Source organism: Diabrotica virgifera, chromosome 4 (assembly GCF_917563875.1).
Source record: "Diabrotica virgifera virgifera chromosome 4, PGI_DIABVI_V3a".
Lineage (NCBI taxonomy): Eukaryota > Metazoa > Arthropoda > Insecta > Coleoptera > Chrysomelidae > Diabrotica > Diabrotica virgifera.
The window spans coordinates 16,069,073-16,091,572 of record NC_065446.1 but is presented as its reverse complement, the minus strand read 5'-3'; the positions used below and the strand labels follow the sequence as shown (position 1 = coordinate 16,091,572).

The window sequence follows — 22,500 nt, the reverse complement described above, 5'->3', positions numbered from 1 at the left end:
TTAGCCGCCATCTTGATTTTAAACGACAACGGTTTTTGTTCAATATCTCCGCCATTTTCAACTTTTCGACAAAAAATGTAGAAACTGAAATTGTTGAAAATGCGATTTTTTATAATTTTGGTTCTTATAATTTTTTTCGTTCGGTCGATATTTTCCGAGTTGTGGGAAAAAATAGTGACAGTTAAACCATAATTATTGATTTATTGAATTATCTCGTTTATTATTGGTTTTACAAAAAAGTTGAGCCTATACAAAAGTGAAGAGAATTAAATTTTGTACAATTTTAATCTGTTTAATTTTTTTGATGAAATCAATATTTAAGGTAGTACGTATGCGGTAAAGGCGTGAGCGTAAACCTGATTGATTTTATAGCAATTGTTTTTGTTCAATTTCTTCGCAATTTTCAACTTTTCGACTAAAGGTGTAAGGACTGAAATTGAATTAAGATTTACTACAATTTTTCGAGAGAACCAGTGACGGGTCTACGGGGGGGATTTCCCCCAACAGGGCCCAAAATTTAAAAAATTCAACCAATCAAACCCGCTGGTTAATAAAACTAAGTGAGCTTAATGCATATAAGTTATTTTTTATGTCTTTTATATACTTAGTTTGGTTGGTGTTTCATTGGAAGTTTCAAAAATTGTATAAAATATAATTCTCTTTATTTTTGTTTATGTACAATTATGTCGTAAAGTTAATAATAAATGAGACAATTCAATAATTATGCTTCCTACCCGTTTCCACTATTTCCCCCTTAACTCGGCGATTATTGATCGCATAAAAAAATTGTGTAAAAGAAATTGTAGGAAATGGCGTCTCCAACAATTTTAGTTCTTATCATTTTTGTCGAAAAGTTGAAAATGGCGGAGATATTAAGAGGAAACAGTAGCGATCAACAGGTAGCGAAAACGCGCTCCAAGATTGCGGCTGTAATTTTGAATATTTTTTCGAGTTATTTGGCACACGTATTCGTAATATAATAAAGAATGGCGGTACAGAGCCCAATTTGAAAAATATTTTAATATGTGGAAATTACTCTGTAATTAAATACAATATTAAAAAAACGAGCATGTACCGCCATTAAGAAGAATAAAAAAAATTCACTTTCTTCAAATAATAAACTTTTTTATCCGATGCCTAGATTTTGTGTCATTTTGGAACTACTAATGAAATAAAAAATTTTAGTAGTTCCAAAATGACACAGAATCTAGGTATCGGATAAAAAATTTATTTGAAGAAAGTGTATTTTTTTGTTCTTCTTAATGGCGGTACAGGCTCGTTTTTTTAATATTGTATATAATTACAGAGTATATCTTCTAGACCGTTTTAAATGTATAATAAATACATGTCTCTTTGTCGCTCTCATTAAAGGCCCATACCGACCATGAGAAATTGCTCAATCGGTATATGCCAAAAAATTTTAATTTTAAAATAAAGTCGACTTGATTCGTAGTTTATCTCCAGAGTCTCCCATTCTCGAGAAAACGAATTTATTCCAACTCAAACGTCCTTACTGTACCTAAACTTCAGAGGCTTATATCTTAAAACCATGATTTTTTTGGAGCTACGCGCACATTGACTCTTTTGTTCTACACTACAAGGACTACCAGAACCCAAAGTTTCAGAGAATTTGACAGAGAGCCATTTCCCATAAGGTTTCTGAGTGGTCCTTTACTCTGGTTTTATATTTCAATGCATTGATCTTTGAATATTTGAATAAATTGGAGATATAACAAATATCTGAATCTGAATTTAAATAAAGTCACTGGTTTTTGGTATTTTAAGTTTCAGACAGATCTATTTTCGTTTCTCCCATCACTAGAGAGGAGACCACGCAGCCACTCACTCTCTCTTCGCTTAATAATAACGACCCTCCGCGTGTCCCGGAGCGTAATCCAAATTAAAGTCCATTCTGCCCGAATCTGGGTCGACGTCATTACTTATCGTAGACCGTTCTGTGTCGTTGTCGCACAAAACAATAACGATCCTATCTCTCTTATCAGAACCATAATTGAGACCGTATCGAATTGTTTTGTTTGTTTCATTTACGTATATATGACGAAGTTGAAATAGTACACTTAAGGGCACATTGTGCCTAAACTAGACCTCAATACGATAAATTGAACGTGCTGCAGTTCCATTTTGGAACATCGATTTAAGCTCCGAAATTTAAGCTTTTGTTCACACATATATTTACCTCTAATTACAAATATTTAGCATAATATATGGTAAGTTATTCAAGCAATTAATGGCGGAACAACATACATTATAATTAAAGTTAAAAATTATACATAATTTGATATAAATTAGGTGTGATAAATTTAAAAATATTATCCAAATTTATATTATTAGAGATAATTAATAGAGAAAAATTAGTCCAAGAAAATAAAAAAAAAAATTAGTCCAAGTTCTAAAGACAAAAAACATAGACAAAAGGGACTTACGAATAATAACAAACCTTTACTGGAATCAAAGAGCACAAATTGTAATAGATAACGAACCCAGTCCAGAAATTGAAATCAGGAGAGGAGTTCGGCAGGGATGTATTATGTCTTCATTACTCTTTAATGCATATAGTGAAGCCATTTTTGAAGAAGCATTGCTATCTCAAAGTGAAGGAATAATAATTAACGGAAGATCTATTAACAACATAAGATATGCAGATGACACCGTGATTATAGCAAGCTCTGCTGAACAACTCCAACTACTACTGAACAAAACAAACAATTTCTGTAAAGAATATGGACTAAAAATGAATATAAAAAAGACCAAATATATGATAATAACTAAGAAAACAAACATACAAACAAGCATACATTTGGGAAATGTGCCGACAGAAAGGGTTGATAAATACAAATACCTAGGAACCTGGATTTCAGACAAAAATGATCAAACAACAGAAATAAGGACCAGGATAGAAATAGCAAGAAATGCGTTTGTAAAAATGAAAACAGTTCTCTGCAACAAAGACCTTAACTTAGAACTGAGAGCAAGAGCTTTGAGGTGCTACGTGTTCTCGATACTACAATATGGACTTGAAAGCTGGACATTAAAGCAAGAACACATAAATAAGCTACAGTCATTTGAAATGTGGTGTTACAGAAGAATGCTTAGAATAGCATGGACACAGAGGAAAACGAACACGGAAGTACTGCGAGAAATGGGTAAAGAATGCGAAATAATAAACATAATAAAAATAAGAAAGTTACAATATCTGGGACACGTAATGAGGGGACCGCGATATGAAATGCTAAGACTGATAATACAGGGAAAGATAAGAGGCGGAAGGAGTATAGGAAGAAGGAGAGTGTCATGGTTAAAGAATTTAAGGGACTGGTTTAGATGCAGTTCTATAGAACTCTTTAGAGCAGCGGTGGATAGAGTAAAGATAGTGATGATGATATCCAACCTCCGATTAGGAGACGGCACTTGAAGAAGAAGAAGAGATAATCATTTTTAGACAAAGCAATAAAGCACTAAAATCGGCCTTACCTCCGAAAAAAAAGGACAAGACGGATCTTAATAATTCTTTTTGCATTCGATTCGTGAATGCGCCAGGAAACTTTGTGACCCGGAGCCATGATATAATATTGAAAAACTGCTTTCTTAAAGTGCATCTCAAACAGACAAAAAAAAATTCAGAACTCGTCAATTATCGGCGGAAATAAGTTAAATTTTGTTACTCGGGGTTTTTGGAGTCGCTGAAAACGAATATGACGTCAAAAGTGATCTCCGGAGTACCTGGTGCCCAGGGTACCTACTGTTTACCTCGTCTTGTGAAGTTTTCGGCAATTTCATTAAAACTTAATCAAAAATCATTACTCGGAGGGTTTTTGGGGCCGCTAACGACGAATATGACATCGTAAGTGATTTTTGGAGTGCCTGGTGCCCAGGGTACCTACTGTTTACCTCGTCTTGTGGAGTTTGAATGAAGTAGTGGAGTAATGAAATAAAAAATATTAGTAGTTCCAAAATGACACAAAATCTAGGCATCGGATAAAAAAGTTTATTTGAAGAAAGTGTATTTTTTTGTTCTTCTTAATGGCGGTACAGGCTCGTTTTTTTAATATTGTATTTAATTACAGAGTAATTTCCACATATTAATATATTTTTCGAATTGGGCTCTGTACCGCCATTCTTTATTATATTACGAATAAGTGTGCCAAATATCTCGAAAAAATATTCAAAATTACAGCCGCAATCTTGGAACGCGTTTTTGCTACCTGTTGATCGCTACTGTTTCCTCTTAAGGCCATGCAGCCTCTCAACACTTCGACCTATAGAAATCTTTTGTGCAGACCTTAATCTATTTAAACTTTAGGATACCAATACATCTGATGAAGTGGATTAACCTCCTAGGTGACCCTTTGACTGACCCCTTCCAGGAATTTTCTATGTTTGAAGAACAGTGCTATATGTTCTATCGTTTCTTTTTTCGTTGTCATAGAAACGACAGTTCTCACTATTTGATTTGCCCATTTTTTTGAGATGATATCTCAGAGGGCAATGACCAGTGAGAAGATCAATAACCATTTTCAGAGATAACTTCAACGTATGTTGTACGTGAGTCACCCTGTATATATCAAAAATATCAAATTAATTTAATTTCGAAATACATTGAACCAATATGTTTCCAAATTTCCATAAAATTTTAATTGCACAAAATAACTTTAATTAAAATTTTGATTAATATTAATACAATAATATATTGTGTAAAATTGATAATAATTTTTACAACATAAATTAACACGTAACTATGGTTTAGTTGATACAAAAACAGCAATTACAGTGAACAAATTGATTCCCAAAATAATTTAATATCAAACAAATAGCGGAATCTAGCCGCTATACTGAAAATGTAAAACTAATAAATGAATAATTACATAAAAAGCTACAAATATAATATTTAATAAAAAATGTACACAAAAAAGCTTTTATTCGCATATACTAATTAGAAACTAAATATTCAAAACACATTTCAATATTATACAGGACATTTGCAAATTTAAATACCAAAATGAAAATTACTTTATACAGGCTGGTATAAATAAAAGCTGTTTCATATACAGGGTGCGCCAAACCTCTGGTCTTTTTTGATTACGGCTAAACTATGAGATATACAGAAAAATGTCTATAACAAAACTAATGTGTATCAAAGAGGTCTATAATTTAAAATTATTTTCAATTATACAGGGTGAGTCCGAACGACGGTATGAACCAAAGTTTTATTTTTTTAAATGGAACACCCTGTATATTAAATCATTTTTGAATATATTATTTAAAAATATGAAAAATTTGTATAAGGTCTTATAGGCCTAAAGTTAATAATTTTCGAAATATTTACATTTTTATTGAGAAAAATGGTAATATTTATAGGGTTGTGGATTATGTTTCGAAGGAAATAAAAATTTAGGTGATAGGTCAAAGTTTTTAAAATATAGTGTTATTTTTAAATAATTTAATATTTTTTACTTTTAGCCATAAAATATACAGTGTGATCACTATTTGCAAATACAAAATTTTCTCATTTTTTTTAAATGGGACACCCTGTATATTAGTTTTGCGTTTTGTAGTAAATATTACAACCTTTCTTTTGGTATAGAGTTGTATGTACCTAGCATGTTTCGTTTTGTAGATATTTTAAAAAAACTATAGATATTATGTTTTTGCGGATTTTTTATTTAAAATTTTTTTTGCAAAAAAAGTAATTATAATCTGGTTTTAGAAACATACACTAAAATATAAAATATGAAAATAGAAACGTAATTAAAGATTAAAATAAATCGCATGCTAGTACAATTCAATTGAATTTAATAACTTTAAATTATTTTACAAAAAATATTTTACCATATTAATGAATACATAAATTAGTTACTAAATTAAATAAACAACCAAATTTTAAATCAATCGTAGTAATTCTTCTACCGCAGCAACTTTCCTGTACCAAATTAATTGTTAGTTATATTGTATTTACGAGTAAGATCAGTTAATAACTTTTTAATTTACCTACACCTTGAGAACGTATAAAGTATGCTTTGAAACAAATGAACGTGAACGTTATGGAAGTATATTAAGAAGTAAAAGTATCTATGTACCTACTCGTGTCACAAAAGCTGTTAATAATTTCTAATGGTTTCGCCCAAAACAAATGTCATATCCAAAAATTTTTCTGTTAAAAAATTAAAATTTAAAATATAAAAAATTGTTACAAAAATTTCAACTACAAAAGTATTACCAGCTTTTGTGACACCAGTAAATACTATTTATATTAATAAATAATTTGGCTGATACATTTAACAGTCATTTGTTTCAAAGCATACTTTATAATAATTTTTATATTCTCAAGATGTATGTAAGTAAATTTAAAAGGTAAATTAAAAGTTTAACTAAATACAATTTAACTAACAATTCATTTGGTACAGGAAAGTTGCTGTAGTAGAAAAATTACTACAGTTGATTTAAAATTTGGTTGTTTATTTAATTTAGTAACTAATTTATGCATTCATTAATATGGTAAAATATTTTTTGTAAAATAATTTAAAGGTATTAAATTCAATTGAATTGTACTAGCATACGATTTATTTTAATCTTTAATTACGTTTTTATTTGCATATTTTATATTTTAGTGTATGTTTCTAAAACCAGATTATAATTATTTTTTTTTGCAAAAAAATTTTTAAATAAAAAATCCGCAAAAACGTAAAATCTATAGTTTTTTTAAAATATCTACAAAACGAAACATGCTAGGTACATACAACCTTATACCAAAAGAAAGGATGTAATATTTACTACAAAACGCAAAACTAATATACAGGATGTCCCATTTAAAAAAAAATGAGAAAATTTTGTATTTGCAAATAGTGATCACACTGTATATTTTATGGCTAAAAGTAAAAAATATTAAATTATTTAAAAATAACACTATATTTTAAAAACTTTGACCTATCACCTAAATTTTTTTTTCCTTGGAAACATAATCCACAACCCTATAAATATTACCATTTTTCTCAATAAAAATGTAAATATTTCGAAAATTATTAACTTTAGGCCTATAAGACCTTATACAAATTTTTCATATTTTTAAATAATATATTCAAAAATGATTTAATATACAGGGTGTTCCATTTAAAAAAATACAACTTTGGTTCATACCGTCGTTCTGACTCACCCTGTATAATTGAAAATAATTTTAAATTATAGACCTCCTTGATACACATTAGTTTTGTTATAAACATTTTTTTGCATATCTCATAGTTTAGCCGTAATCAAAGAAGACCAGAGGTTTGGCGCACCCTGTATGTACGCCAGTCAATGATATGGAAAAATAGGATATTACCTCCGAATTCTATCCTACGGCATGGATTTTAATGAAATTTTGGAAATAGCCCCTACTTACCCCTAGTTCAAAGGCTAACCTATGCCGATGTGCGCTTATTATTTTTTAGGGGAGAAAACTACACCTTATTGACAAAATTGAATAAAACAAGTTGTAACGTAAATCAAAGTACTTTTTAGGCTTTAATAGCGTTTTATGAAGATAAAGGTCTTTTTATATTATAAGACATTATGGTTGGTTGGGTAAATAAATTAACCCTTATAAACCACTACACCACTATCAAAATTGATAATAAAACCTGTAAAAAAAGTGATTTATTAATATGTTTAATTCATTTAATATATAATTTAAAACAATTTTATATCGGCATTTTTGGTCAATGTTATTTCTTTGTTTCATTTTTCAACCCTTAAAACAACTCATATCTTTTTAAAATAAAAAAATTAAAAATACCTTTGGACATACGATTTATCTATCTCTTTACTTAAATGCCATTGATAGTTTTTGGGATATTTTGCATCTCTTAAAACTTCTTCTAATGATGAAAAATACACAAGTAGAGAAAGAAATGATCTTTGCGGAAAAAAAAATAAAATAACATTTATACAAAATATGTACCCCTAGAAACTTATTTAAAAAAATTGGACATTTAAAGAAAAACTGCCATGTCACTACTTAATCTAATCTACATCACTGTCGTAGCTGTAGTTCGTTCCTTCCTCATTTTTGTCAAAGTTTGGATCACTGTTTTGGCATTTAACACGTACACATCCTCCACATGTAGTATTACAAAAAACCCGATTTTTCTGCAGGTATATGAAGCGCTGCCCCCCTTTTTGCAGTTCCAAAAATATATTTCTAATCGGCGCAGGTGATTTATTTATTTTTAAGGGTTGAAAATATCCCTTAGCATATCCCATCCCCAATCAATGGAACTGTGAGTATTATCTCCTAGCCAAATTTGAATTTGGTAATAAACTCTCCATCTATTGTAGGTACCCTAAAATGGGGTGTAGTTGACCGTTTTTCAAATTCAACTAAAGATATTTTCTAGATAACAAAATAAAATGTATCATCTTTTTTGCATAACATGTGTATAGGTCTTAAGTCTAATTTTAGTAGAAAAAAACAGCATTTTAGTGGGGACTTTTTCAATTTTTTAATTTCATTTTTCATTTCCAACAATCGTTTTTTTAATTCGAAAGTTTGTCTCGAATAAAAGTTGCTTATTTTTACGTAAAGAATCCAAATCTGCAATAAAATTTGGGGGTCCCATTTAAGATTTTAAAGTAACCCCCCACCGCACCTCCGTGGTGGGTCGCGTTTGGTACCATTCGATAGATTTTTCAAAAACCCTTGAAAGTGTATTTTGCAGTTTTTCCATCTGATGTTTATTTTGCGAAATATCGCGGGATTTGTATTTAAAATTTTAAATTTACCCCCCACTCCTCTCCGTGGGTGGTCATGTTTAGTACCATTCGATAGATATTTGAAAAATATTGAAGAGGTATTTAATTGATGGATTCGACCGTTACTTGATGGAAGTTAATTTTATCTAACAATAAAACGCTCAAAACGTTTGTTTTCTATACTTCCACAAAATTTATTACAACTATGTGACTACAGCTGTTTCGGCAGAGTGCCTTTCTCAAGTGATTTAGTTTACAATGGTTTGCTTTAACTGAAGAGGTTGAGGAGTGGGGAGAGTGAACACAACACAAACTAGCAGCCTACCGTAGCATGATACATAGACTGACAGAAATTCCCATGTCAAAAAGTAACTTCGAGATAGAACTGAACATCATTAAACAAATAGCAGTATACAATGGCTATAACGAAAAAACAAATAACAAAATTTTAAACGAAAAACTCCATAAGAAAGCCCTAAAATTAGTCTATCCACCACCATAGAAAGAACCCAGTACTTTCTGCTCTATCAGATATACTGGCAAGATAACAACAAAAATAGCAAGTTACGTAAAAAAGAAAGGAATAATACCAGCTTTCAGAACTAACAACAACTTAAGCAAATATATTAAGAACAATAAGAGCCGAAAGAGAAAACAACTACAGAGTGGTGTTTACAAACTAACTTGTGATAAGTGTCCGGAAACTTACATCGGTCAAACTGGCAGAACTTTTGGCAAACGGATAGCAGAACACAAAAGGGCTTTCAACAATAGAAAAACAGACACTTTTGCATACGCACTTCACCTTCTAGATCATAATCATTCTTTTAATGAACAATTTCAAATTTTGCATATTCAAAATGAAGGTCTTAAACTATCTTTATTAGAATCTATGGAAATTAATAAATTGAAAATTACAGATATAATTTTGAATGACCAACTCGAGACAAACAGTTCTCCACTCCTCAACCTCTTCAGTTAAAGACTTTAAATAGGCAAACCATTGTAAATTAAATCACTTGAGAAAGGCACTCTGCCGAAACAACTGTAGTCACATAGTTGTAATAAATTTTGTGGAAGTATAGAAAACAAACGTTTTCAGCGTTTTATTGTTAGAAGACGCATTTTTTACTTTTTCGATCTGACGTTCATTTCGCGAAATATGTGCTTTTTTTGTGAAACTTTTTGACTCACCCATTTCCTAACGCCCCGCTCAAATCGTCAGATTTTAGAAATATACACTCTTTTGCATATACTTAACTTACCTTATCTTAATTTGACAATTTCGAGTATTTTTAAAGGTAGATTTTTTTTTCGGACCCCCTTAACGAGCTTCCCTGTGCTAAAAGCCAATATATGGTAGAGACACATCTGCAGGGTACCAGGTTATTCTCTATATGATAATCTGACGCGCTCGAGTAACTGCAAAAATCCCCGCTTGAACTCCCCTACATACCCGTAAAATTGACAATTTTTCTGTAATTTCTGGCGAAGTCGCCGGCTTAGGAAATAATGAGTTTATTCCATGTGGCTTTTACACACTGTATATGTGTCAATGACCAGAGCAGTGTTGGACGTATAGATACTTAGCTAAAAAAGAGCACTTTTTGGTATTTTACCTATTTTTCTTGTCATTTCATTATTATTATTGACCATCTATTTTTTGTGGCATCTCCTTCTTTTACTCTTTACTTTTTAATGGAAATATTTCTATAAAAATTAAAAATGCCATTTACATAAAATGGAAATGTACGATTACTTTTAAGCCGGTAAACTGCTAAAGCTTTGCGTTTTTTGAAAGTTTACTTTAAAGCATTGTCTAAGACAATGCGTGCTACCCCACTTTATGTTGCTACCGAACAAGCTACGTTTTTGCGAATAGGAAGAAAACAAAAGATCTGCGTTAAATAAAAGGAGAAACGCCAAAACCGACGGTGATATGAATGGGCAGGTGGCCCGCCCGCTAACTAAAAACCGGAAGTCATTCCTTAGGGAATCTTCTCCGGAGGCGGTAATGTGTGCCGCTTCCGCCATGACGAAATGCCAGAGCCGAGGAACTGTCGAAATAACGAGTTTTGCCAACTTCTAAAGCTAACCACAGATATCTAGAATTTCGAGTAAACGATTCACTGTTTCTGCTTCTCCTATGCATACATAACATGTTACGTTTTTTGAATTTTAAACATTAGGTTACGATAAAATATAACATCATTTTTAGATTTAAAATTTATTTTTCTCCGTCCGTGCTAAAAGAGCCACTTTCACGCACGCATTTCGTTTCCGAAAGTTGCACTTTCCCGCACGGAGTTCTTGAAAGTAAATTTTCCCGCACGGCGTACGGAAAGTAAAATACCTTGTAATATGGCAATATAATATATTATAATTCATGCAATAAACTAATATTTAGATATTATTTACTAATTTATTTCAAATTTATCTTATTGTGTTAATGTTTTAATGAAATTAGCGCGATTATTTCATTCATAGGAGATTCTGACCAATAGAAAGCTACAGAAATCTAAATTAAATCGATAATTTTTTAATGATTTTATTTTCCAATCGTATAGTAAGATATTTGATCACGTGTTTAATTCTGTCCAATCAAATTAAAATTTTACTGAAAACTATCTACTGTAGAAAATTACGGATAGAATTTTTTTAAGTAGATTGTTTCTGTTTAATGGCAACCAGTTTCCTAGTTTTGACAACTGTCACATTTAAGAAAATATACATAATATACTTATTAAAAAATCATCTTACGAATATCACAAGACAGTAAGAATAAATAAGAAAATAATGCTTCATTTTTACTCAAATTTGTTGTCATTGGGCAATAGCCACTCGAGCCCTGCGGGCTCTCGTTTATATTGCCAGACAAAAAATTTTCGAAAAACTGTCGCATTATTTTCAATTTATTCTCACTCTCTTGTGATATTATCCCCGATAATTTTTGATAATTTCCCGTCGTCAAGTATATTACGTCAGATGCCCTTCGTTGCTACGAAAAAATACATTCAGTGACATTAATGACAATGAATGTTTTAAAAATTATAAAAATGATGACTTTCAACCGTCAAATTAATATTTATAACAACTACTGTTTGTTTAATTGTACTAATTTGTACTTACATAAATAAATAACAATAAAATTTTGGTTTTGAACAGTTTTATTGTGCATTGAGCGTAAATTTTTAATAAAAGCGACAGTTTGAAGTCCCCGCGCACCAACAAGATAAAAATGACATTTTGAGTTAGTATATCTTTTAAGTTACGTATGAGTTCAAATAAACAACGTAAAAAAATATTGGTGTTTTTGTAAATTCAATCATATTATGCGACGGTGATAGATATTTGCTGATAATTTATTAGTAAATATTGACGAAAATTTAATTTGACGTAAGAAAATGGTAGACAAGATTTAAAAATCAATTTTGTTTCATTTATTTATTATTTTGTTTTACATTGAATATACCGGTTCTCGTCCGATCACTGAAGTCAAGCAGTATCGGGCGCGGTTAATACTTTGATGGGTGACCACTTGTAAACACCGTATTAATTAGGTTATGGAATGGAGACCGATTCGTCGGGAAAAATGATAATAGACGAACACGAAATTCGAACTACCTGGTATAATTATATAAATGGACTGTATAATGATGATAGACCCGAAGAACTGGAGATTTTAGATGAAGGTGAAGGACCAGAAATACTAAAATCAGAAATACTACATGCTATAAAATTGGCAAAAAACAAGAAAGCCGTTGGTCCCGACAACATACCTACAGAAATGTTAAAGCTCATAAATGAGGAAAACATTGGAATACTAGTCAAACTTTTCAATGATGTTTATTCGACTGGTGATATCCCTGAAGATTGGTTAAAGACCTAATTCATAACCTTACCAGAAAAACAACTTCCGAAAAACTGTAGCGATTATAGAATGATAAGCCTTATGAGCCACACTTTGAAAATCTTTCTACGTATCATCCACAGTAGAATCAGAGATAAATGTGAAGAAGACCAGGATGAAACACAATTTGGCTTCAGAAATGGACTGGGAACCCGGGACGCACTTTTGCACTAAATGTGTTATTGCAGAAATGCCAATATCAAAGGAACGTCGTCTTTGCTGTATTTATTGACTATGAGAAGGCCTTTGATTGAGTACAACATCACAAATTAATTAAAATATTAAAGGATAAAGGAGTTGATAGTCAAGATGTACGAATCATAGAAAAATTATACTTTTTTTAAATATTTATAATGGGAAATAAGCCACAATATTATTAAAAAATGATTTTTATTTATTTATTTAATAAAAATTATTTTTTAATAATATTGTGGCTTATTTCCCATTATAAATAGTTCAAATTGTAAAAATGCCACAAGAAAATAGCTTCAGAACAACATTAAAAATTATACTGGCGTCAAACAGCGACAGCTTGCATAAATAGAAAATCAACAGAAATATGCAAAATACAAAGAGGTGTATACTGTCATATAAGAGGTGTCAGACAGGGTTGTATACTGTCCCCACTGTTATTCAATTTATATTCAGATAGAATATTTAAGGAAGCGCTGCATAATTTGGAATGGGGTGTGAAAGTTAATGGAATTCTGATAAATACAATTGGATATGCAGACGATACAGTTATTTTAAGTGATGATATGAATGGATTACAACACCTTTTAAATGCCATTGACACAGTGGGAAGAGAGTTTGGCCTAAATATAAACTAGTCAAAAACAAAATACATGGTATTTAGCCGTTTGGCCCATCAAGATTCACGGTTATATGTTAATGGTCATATAATTCAAAGAGTACCCAGTTTTAAATATCCTGGTTGCCATATTACTGAACAACTAGATCCAGATAAAGAGATAAAATGTAGAATCGAGATAGCGCGCACGACATTTTTAAAAATGAGGTCATTCTTCCGTAATGATACCTTGCAACTTCAACTTCGAAAGCGCATGATTAAATGCTACATTTGGTCAGTCCTCTTGTATGGTGTCGAAGCATGGACATTAAAAATATCCACCATTAACCGTTTGGAGGCCTTTGAAATGTGGCTGCACAGACGTATACTGAAAATATCATGGATGGCTATGCTGACAAATGTGGCAGTCCTTAAGAGAGCAAATGCTACCTGCGAGCTGCTTGATAACATCAAATATAGAAAGATGGACTATTTTGGACACGTAGTAAGTGGAGACCGGTATAATATTCTTCAACTTATTATGATGGGTAAAATCGAAGGACGCAGAGGAATTGGTAGAAAGCAGGCCCCTTGGTTGAAGAATATCCGGGAGTGGACAGGAATAAAGAAAGCAGTACACCTACTTAGAATAGCTCGAGACAGAGACAGTTTCGCCATGTTAATCGCCAACGTCAAGGGGACTTGATAGGATACGTTAAGAAGAAGAACGGAGACCATGACACTTAGTTATAAATTTCCCAATAGGCCTAGAACAACTCAAAGAGCTTTTGAGAGACTTATGATAAATGTAAGCTTAAAAAAAGTAAAAGATGGTTTTGCTTGTTTTCAATTCAGAGGGATGAACAAGCTCTGGACAGCTCTTTCTGCCATCGCAGGCTTCCTCGACAGGGATAGCCTGCACAGCTCTAAATAGAAAACCAGCTAGCTCATCTATTTAAGGGAAACTTTGTAACATTCTTGTTTTCTTTGAGAAAAATTCCTCACTTGTGGTCAAAATTTTTCTGATGGGTGAGAGGACTGTGTGACGTTACAAACGTCACACCTTTGATATTTTATTTTTAAATAATTATTTTATCTTATTTCCTTTAATATTTCATTAATAATTATCTTCTTCTATTTGGTTTACCCATTTCCCCTTTAAAAATCGGTTGGCGTCCGTTCTATAATAGGCAACCCTATTTACATTGTATCATCTCTTGTGTTCCATGTTCGTTATTTCAAATTTCGTCCAAGGTTCGTTGTCATGTCATTTTTATGACAGTGACAACCCCCATATTTTATTCTCCAAAATAGTGGTGGTAATGTTTTAAAAGGCAGAGCAGCTTCAAAAATAAATCATTTTATTTCAACAAATCATCTTCCTCTTGGGGTGAGTTACATATAGTTTTTTTAAATAATTTCTTACAGTCATTATATTTCATACATACCTAGTTTCTTATAACATTTTTTCTAATATTTTCATCTAACCTTTAAAAATGTTCAACCATGTGTTTGGTTTCTATATTTCTTTTCATCTCTTAATATGCACGTTTAGTAATCAAAATTTTAACTATTCTCCTCATCTAAATTCCATGTAATTTAACCTTGCCATTTACTATTTCTGAATACTATTTGGCAAAGGTACAATTTGGTTTTCTTCTTGATGATTGATATGTGTCTTTATCTTATAGATTTTGGGAATAACTCCACTTTCCTCCCTTCGGGAGCCTCAAGCCAACTACATCACCGGTGATGCTACTCATAGGGCTATACAACAACGAAAGACAACCATGACATCCAGACTGCAATGACCAGCATCTCTACCTGCAGGGGCCTAGGGCCGAAGATCCGCCCAGACCTACAAGAAGTCTACAGCAGTACCATACGACATCAAGAAGATACCCTCAGCTACCAAAAGCCATAAGTATAATCCAGAATTGTTAGTTTTTGGCAAGAATTTGAATACATTTGTTAATGCAATTTACTAAGTCATTTTATTTATTATATCTTTATGAACAATAAACATGATTAGTTAAAAATATTGTTTTGTTTGCTTCCATTCCAATTTTCATAGTTCATACCTAAGGTTAGGACAAGACGAACACACACCTGAGTGACTTAGCTAAGGGTGTGACGATGGCTATCTTGGTTGATTGGAGTAATATTTTCGCTTATTCGTTACAACTTCAAAGATCATTGAAATCCCCATTGGGACGCAATCCAGCGACATCTCTTAAACAAACTGAAAAGTCTCAGATGCAGAATTCACCATTAAAATAAAAATTAAAATCGTAAATAGTTATTTAAATCTGAAACTTTTCTTGTTGATACATCCGTAATCTGCGACTTTTACAATTTATAAGACAGCAGACGACGAATATAGAAAACAAAAGGGATTCTACTATATACAGTCACATTCTGTTTTCATTTGTCTAGGAAAAGGACAGAAAGAGACTTCCTAGTACTCAAATCTGGGTAAAGATAAAAAAGTAAAATATGGTTTTGCTTGCTTTCGATTCAGAGGGATGCACAATCGCTGGACAGCTGTTTCTACCATTGCAGGCTTCCTCAACAGCGCTAGCGTGCACACCTCTGAATCAAAAATCAGCTAGCCCATCTAAGGGAAATTTCAAAGATCATTAAAATCCCCATTGTGACGCAATCCAGCGGCAAGTTATACAAGCCGTCATACTTTAAACATGTCAACAGGTCAAATCCACATCTCAGATGTTACCTGGGGCAGATTAGTCAAGTATTTAAACATCCTAGGTCAGCAGTTCTCAACCTTTTTGAGTGATGTACCACCTACAGTTATTTTTATTATTTTTGGTACCACCTATATTTTTAAATTGTATTATCAATACTTACTAAGTACTACTATTTTAATTTTTTCTGTGTTTTGTGTACCACCGCCAATAATGATATGTACCACCAGTGGTACATGTACCACAGATTGAGAACCTCTGTCCTAGATGAATGTAACATTTTAAACCAATGTTCCCTTGACGGAAAACTTTTACTGGGCTTTGACCCATATATTTTTGTTAAGCAATGCCTTGGTGGTTAGCATGTACATTGCACGTAAACACTGATGATGACTGGTAAACCGGTTGAAAACTAGTTATGTTGTGATTTTGATGTGGCCCTTTTGAGGGATTTTAAATATACCTTTTATACAGGATTTTACTCTTGTTAATATTTGAAGCTTTTTTTCGGTATTCTTAGGTAAAAGTATATTAGGCAATACTCCACCTTGGGCGATGGTAACTCCTGACAGTAATTTGTTCAATTCCTCGTCATTTCTTATGGCCAATTGTAAATGTCTAGGAATTATACGGGTCTTCTTGTTATCTCTAGCTGCATTTCCTGCCAATTCCAAAACTTCAGCAGCTAAATATTCCATAACAGCTGCCAAGTATACAGGAGCTCCAGCACCAACTCTTTCGGCATAATTTCCTTTTCTCAATAAACGATGAATACGACCTACAGGAAATTGTAAACCAGCACGATTTGATCGGGACTTTGCTTTTCCCTTAACTTTGCCTCCCTTACCACGTCCAGACATGTTTTAGATTTCTACTTGCGTTGTTCTACCTTGAAGATCAAGTGAATACTGATTTCTTCTTTGGGCCGCTCTAAATTTGCTTGCTGTAACCTGGGTTAAAGATAGTGTTTCGGCGCAGGAAGTCATGAATGGAAGCACACATTGGTTGAATGTCTTCTTTTTCAAATAATTTGGCATGTTGTTCTTGAAGATATCTAATAGAGCTCCCTATGCGGCCCATGTTACGGTGATTCTTCTTTGTAGTTCGGCCGTTTAATTGTCTCTGGCAATTTGGATTTTATGCCCTAAGTATTTATATTTATGGACCATTGCTATTTCGTTGAAGTCGGCTTTTTGATTTTCGCTTGATATCAGGTTTATCATGTATTGTCTCTTTCCAAAATTTATGTTTAAACCAACTTTCTTACAGGTGACATCTAACTCAGTAACCATAATGTTACCTTTCGTTACATTTTAAAAAATGCAGTAATTAATTTAAATCTTAGATAAAGAAATGATATTATGTACACTCTGAAATTAAACAAAATTTTAATGAATAGAAAGAGCGTTGAAAGTTTTTGTTTGATTTTAACTTGGCCAATATTTCATTTGCATACAGACAGCTAGAATAAAGTTTAAAACTTTCAAAGAGAACTCTACATTAATTAATTAATTTTTCATTTACCGTAGGCTCTGGACAGATCTGGGCAAGAGAATTTCTTCTCCGTAGTTTAATATTAAATTAATTTCATGCTTAACGGATTTAATGTATTTTTGCTTTGCAGTTTTATTTGTGTTAAGTTAACGAATAAAGAAAATGTAAAAAAATACATTTGCTTACTTTTGTTTCTAATTAATAAAAATCTAAAAGAACTGCATATTTTATAAAAACAAATAGAAATAATAAAGAAAAATTGTTCATTTGAAAAATTTGTAGGTACGTCATTTTCACTTATTCAATTTTTTTTACATTCATGTTTCTTCTTCTTCTTCTTCTTCTTCTTCTTCAGCCTTTTCCCATTATATGTCCGACATTTTCGTCTTCCACAGCACTCTATTCTCCGAATCACCATCTCTGCACTCAACGAAAAAGGTACGTAATATTAATAAAAATGTTAATTCGAGAACAAAATTCTTGGTTTTATTGGAACAAAAAAAGCGATGTTTATCAATTCATTATGTTCGTTAGTTGATCCAATATATTACGTTTATTGAATGGATCAACATCCATTTATTAATATTACGAACACTGTTCACTGAGACAACGAACACTATTCATTGAAACAACAACGTCGTTAATTGACCGACGAAGACTGTTCGTTGTGTCAATAACAGTGTTATTTCTTTTAACGTATTTCGTTTATTTCTACAATTAGTTCCGTTTATTCTTACAATTAATTCATTTCATTCCCACAATAAATACGGTTATTCTTACAAGCAAGTCTATACATCCCTACTATGAACGTATTTTATATTGATATTTACTGAATGTATTAGCTAAATGTATCATATTAATTGATTGATATTAATTTTGCAAATCCCCTTTTTTGTGTAATCCCCTGTGTGATTTCTCATATAATTTCACTTATACACTGCGCTGGAAAAAGTGTTGTCCCCTTATTAACTTATTTATTTTTAGCACATAAGCAAATCGCTCGAACAGGTCGATTTTTAAAATAATCAAAGTATATTTTAACATAAATGTTTAGAACTTTACGCGATCCCTCTTTAGAGCCACAACTTTGGTTTTTTTTTAATGGGAAAGTACATCATATGACAACTCATCTAAAAGCGTTTGAAATAGTGATTTCAAAAATGTGTAACACTTTAATCGTTTTGGAGAGCGCAGGTGCAAAATTTCTATCAAATTCTTTTTAAACGCATTCATTTTTTTTGGAATCCTGAGAAAACTAATAAGTATTTTTGAAAAATTTAAACGCAGAATAAAAGATTACATTATTACCGAGGGCATAAAGTCCCTTAGAATGAACAAAAAGTTTCTTTTGAATGGTATATTTGAAATTAAAATCATACTAAATTTTCTTTTTTCGCCCCTGTGACTTATTAAAATATTCATTATATAAGTTTTCAGGGACTTGAGACCCTCAACAATACTGCAATATTTAGTCTGCGTTTAAATTTTTCAAAAATACTAATTAGCTTTCTCAGGATTCGAAAAAAATGAATACGATAATAGACACACGAAAACTTGTGCATGTCCAAGCTTGTCCAAGTGAATGTAGTCCAGTACGGACTACATGCACTTGGAAACGAAATGAAATTATTCGGCACTTCGGCAGAGCTAACAGCATTGTTTAACAAAGAACGATAAGGAAAAGCCGTTATATTTCAAATGGTCAAGCAAGACATTTATTGTTTCAACAACTTCGTTTATTGTTACCATGAACGCATTAATTGTGGTTATTAAACGTAGTAGTAGATTGATTAATGCATTCGTTGTCACAACAATCAGTTTACATATATGGACTAATCAAATATTACCCTATATTAGCAACATTTGTACATTGTTTTAATGAAATCTGTACGTTGTCACAATGAACCAAGGCAATTACTTATCAACTACGAAATCAAAAAAGTGCTGTGCTGCCACAATTAGCATTATTTATTAAATATATGAAACTAACTTATTGTCTGAATAAATTGAATGTTATTGATTAATGTACTCTAGTTATTTTCACAATTATTTTTCAATCATTGTGACAATAACCAAATATAATGATCAATGTCTAAAAGTTCGTTGAAACAAAAAATTAAATTGTTGATACAACGAAATACTATTCAATACGCACTGTTAATCAATATTACGAACTAAATTTTTTTGAGTGTGAGGTCTCTATCGATCATACTATTTCTTATGTGAGTTTTCCATCTCACAGCAGGTTTTTCACTCCGTCTTCTTCCTGGCGGGTCCCACTACAATATTGTTTTCGACCACCTGTGCTCTGGCATTCTTTCTACACGCCCGTACCACTGCAGGACCCTGTTTTTCAACTTTTTTGTTATTGAGCATTCTACTTTCACTTTGTTTCATATTTCCTCTGTTCTTATTCTATTTTTTTCTGGTGATTTGTAGATTTGTAAACATCTTCTCAGAAATTCCAATTCAACTGTTCGTATTTTATTTTGTATTGTTGTTGTCATTGGCCATACTTCCGCTTCATGTAGGGTAATATTCAGCATTATGTTCTGAAAGATCCTTTTTTGTTTCCTTTGTTTAGAGTATTGCTCCATATTACTTCAGAGTGTAGAGTGGCAGATAAGAAAATAATCGAATAATGTGATCTTGGAGAAGAATACTGCGGATTGGACAGCCAATAAAACAAATACATTTGCTGCTGTAGAGATTAGCAACCCACAACGTCTCTCCATTTCAACATCAACATTCTACATACATTGGGTATGTATACCTACGTGCTGATAATATGGAGAAACTAGTAGTTCAATGCTTGTTCTGAAGAAATCATATAAGAAGCTTTGGTAAACGAGACAGTCGGAATAAAAGAGAATGGAAGTTTAATTAGTAACATCAGGTTATGAATGATGAATCGACTTCATTAATTACGAATTTCTAGTAGCGGTCATATGCGCCGGTTTTGAGTAGGAATAAGGTCAACGGTTATTTTATCGCATAACTTTGTTGTCTTTAATTTTTAAGCATTTTTGACACTAGATTATTAAATGATGAGGTATTCTAGTAGCAAAAGTTACTCTTGCTTAAAGTTGGTAAAATACACAGTTGTTTCTTGAAAATTTTTCTCATTTTTTTTAAATGCAAGAGACGAAAAATTTACAAATCGATTTTTTTTTGAAAACGGTGTGTTCTAAGGACTTAAAGCAAGAGTACCGTTTAGCACTAAAATATCTCACAACTTAATAATCCAAAGTTAAAACGTTTAAAATTTAAAGAGAAAAAAGTTATGCGATCAAATACCCGTTGCCCTACCCAAAACGGATGTCTATGACCCGTACTAGAAACTCGTATTGGATGGAATCAATTTATCTCTGGAAGATAAATATGCGTACCAATTTTCGTTTTCTAAATAGAAGCGTTTTGGAAGTATTTAAGAAAAACTAATTACAAGACGCCATTTTCAAAGAGCTCTAGCTTCCTTAGGAAGTATTTCCGAACTAGGTGAATTTTGTTAAATTGTCTTAAAATTACCTGAGGAATCTCCTGTCTTCGTTTGTCGGTAGAGTTTCTGGACACGCTGTATAAACAAAATTACAAAAGAATTTTCCGATTCAACATTTGTTGTTGAGTTTTGTAGAAAAAATGATATTTTGAGGCCATTAAGTAATTTAGCTAAAATTGCATTTTGTCCAATATTTTTATTATTAAAAAACAATTATTTTTAGCATGTTTTGTTATAGTTTGCTATCAAACCTCTCGTAGCATTTTTCCATGAAATGCTTTTATATTAAATTAGTTTTGCACTGCTTACACGAAGAGTCATTCAATAAGAGGATTGAAAATTCGAGGAGACCGAGAATACATTAGCAAAATGCATAAATTTTCGCCAGGAAGCGCTTGTAAACATCTTTTTAATAAAATATCTTCAAAGGAAACCTACTTAAAAATGACATTCCTTCAGATTGTCCGACAACAATGTGATATAAGTGACAATAGATTAATCTTGGAAGGTGTCGAGAGCAGAATACGCCAAAGAACAGAGCCGCGCTTGAAAATTTTTAATAGGAGGGAGAGAATATACAGTGCTCAAAAATAACTGATAAGGATCGAAGTAGTATTTTACGCTAAAAATAGTCGATATTTGTAAAAATTTAATATAATTAAAATATTATTAATACCCCGACTTTGTTTTCAATGTTAAACGAAATAAAATAAATTTTGTTATTGTGGTCAACCGTTAGTTTTATCTACTGAATCCAAATCTGAAAACGGCATTTCGATATCTCAAACCATCTTCGAGATAACAAACCACAAAATCAACTTGCATTTAGGGTCAGCAATTTAGGGTCTTGGAGCAATTTTTATAATAGCGGGATAATTCTACAATCGAGACACTGCTAAAAATGCATTAAACCTAATGTATGTAAAAATGCAAATAAACATTTCATAATACATATTTCAAACTAGCACGTGACTTCGACAGACATCAGCTATACGCTGTGAGCGTCGCTGGTGTCGCTCCTAGCGGACTACTAATTCAACTTTCACCGGTAATTTTTAAATTTATTATTATTTAATTGTTATCGCTTAATATTTACAACGCAAAAAGTAATTAAATTGTAATCGATTTTTTTAAGATTTTGCTAATCATTTTGACGTTCTATTGACAAAATATGAATTTCTTACTTCGGATACTTTCACAATTACCGTGTAGATGGCGCTAAGATTAATAGATTAATAGATTAATAGAACATTAAAAAAACTTAAATTCAGTATTTAAAACGTAAGTATATTTAAGGTAAAAATATATACCACAGCTTTGACCAACAGATATTTTTTATAATTAATATTTTTAATTT

General features: G+C 31.8%; 1 protein-coding gene across 1 annotated transcript; it reads right to left on the bottom strand.

Annotated features, from left to right (window-relative positions):
- Positions 1-7,587: 7,587 nt before the first annotated feature.
- Positions 7,588-17,059, bottom strand: LOC114339733 (histone H2A-like). The gene is made up of 2 exons (XM_050648968.1): positions 16,614-17,059; positions 7,588-7,634 (listed from the first exon to the last, which is right to left on the bottom strand). Exons 1-2 carry the CDS (start codon positions 17,008-17,010, stop codon positions 7,588-7,590), a joined length of 444 nt encoding a protein of 147 aa, XP_050504925.1. The 5' UTR covers positions 17,011-17,059.
- Positions 17,060-22,500: the final 5,441 nt, after the last annotated feature.

What these genes read in the sequence shown, in the direction of transcription:
- LOC114339733 (XM_050648968.1), bottom strand. Translation starts at nt 17,010, where the DNA reads ATGTCTGGACGTGGTAAGGGAGGCAAAGTTAAGGGAAAAGCAAAGTCC. An exon ending in AGTAAAATCCTGTATAAAAG is followed by an intron (nt 7,635 to 16,613) that starts GTATATTTAAAA and finishes CTTTTTTTACAG; the next exon opens with GTTTTATTATCAATTTTGAT.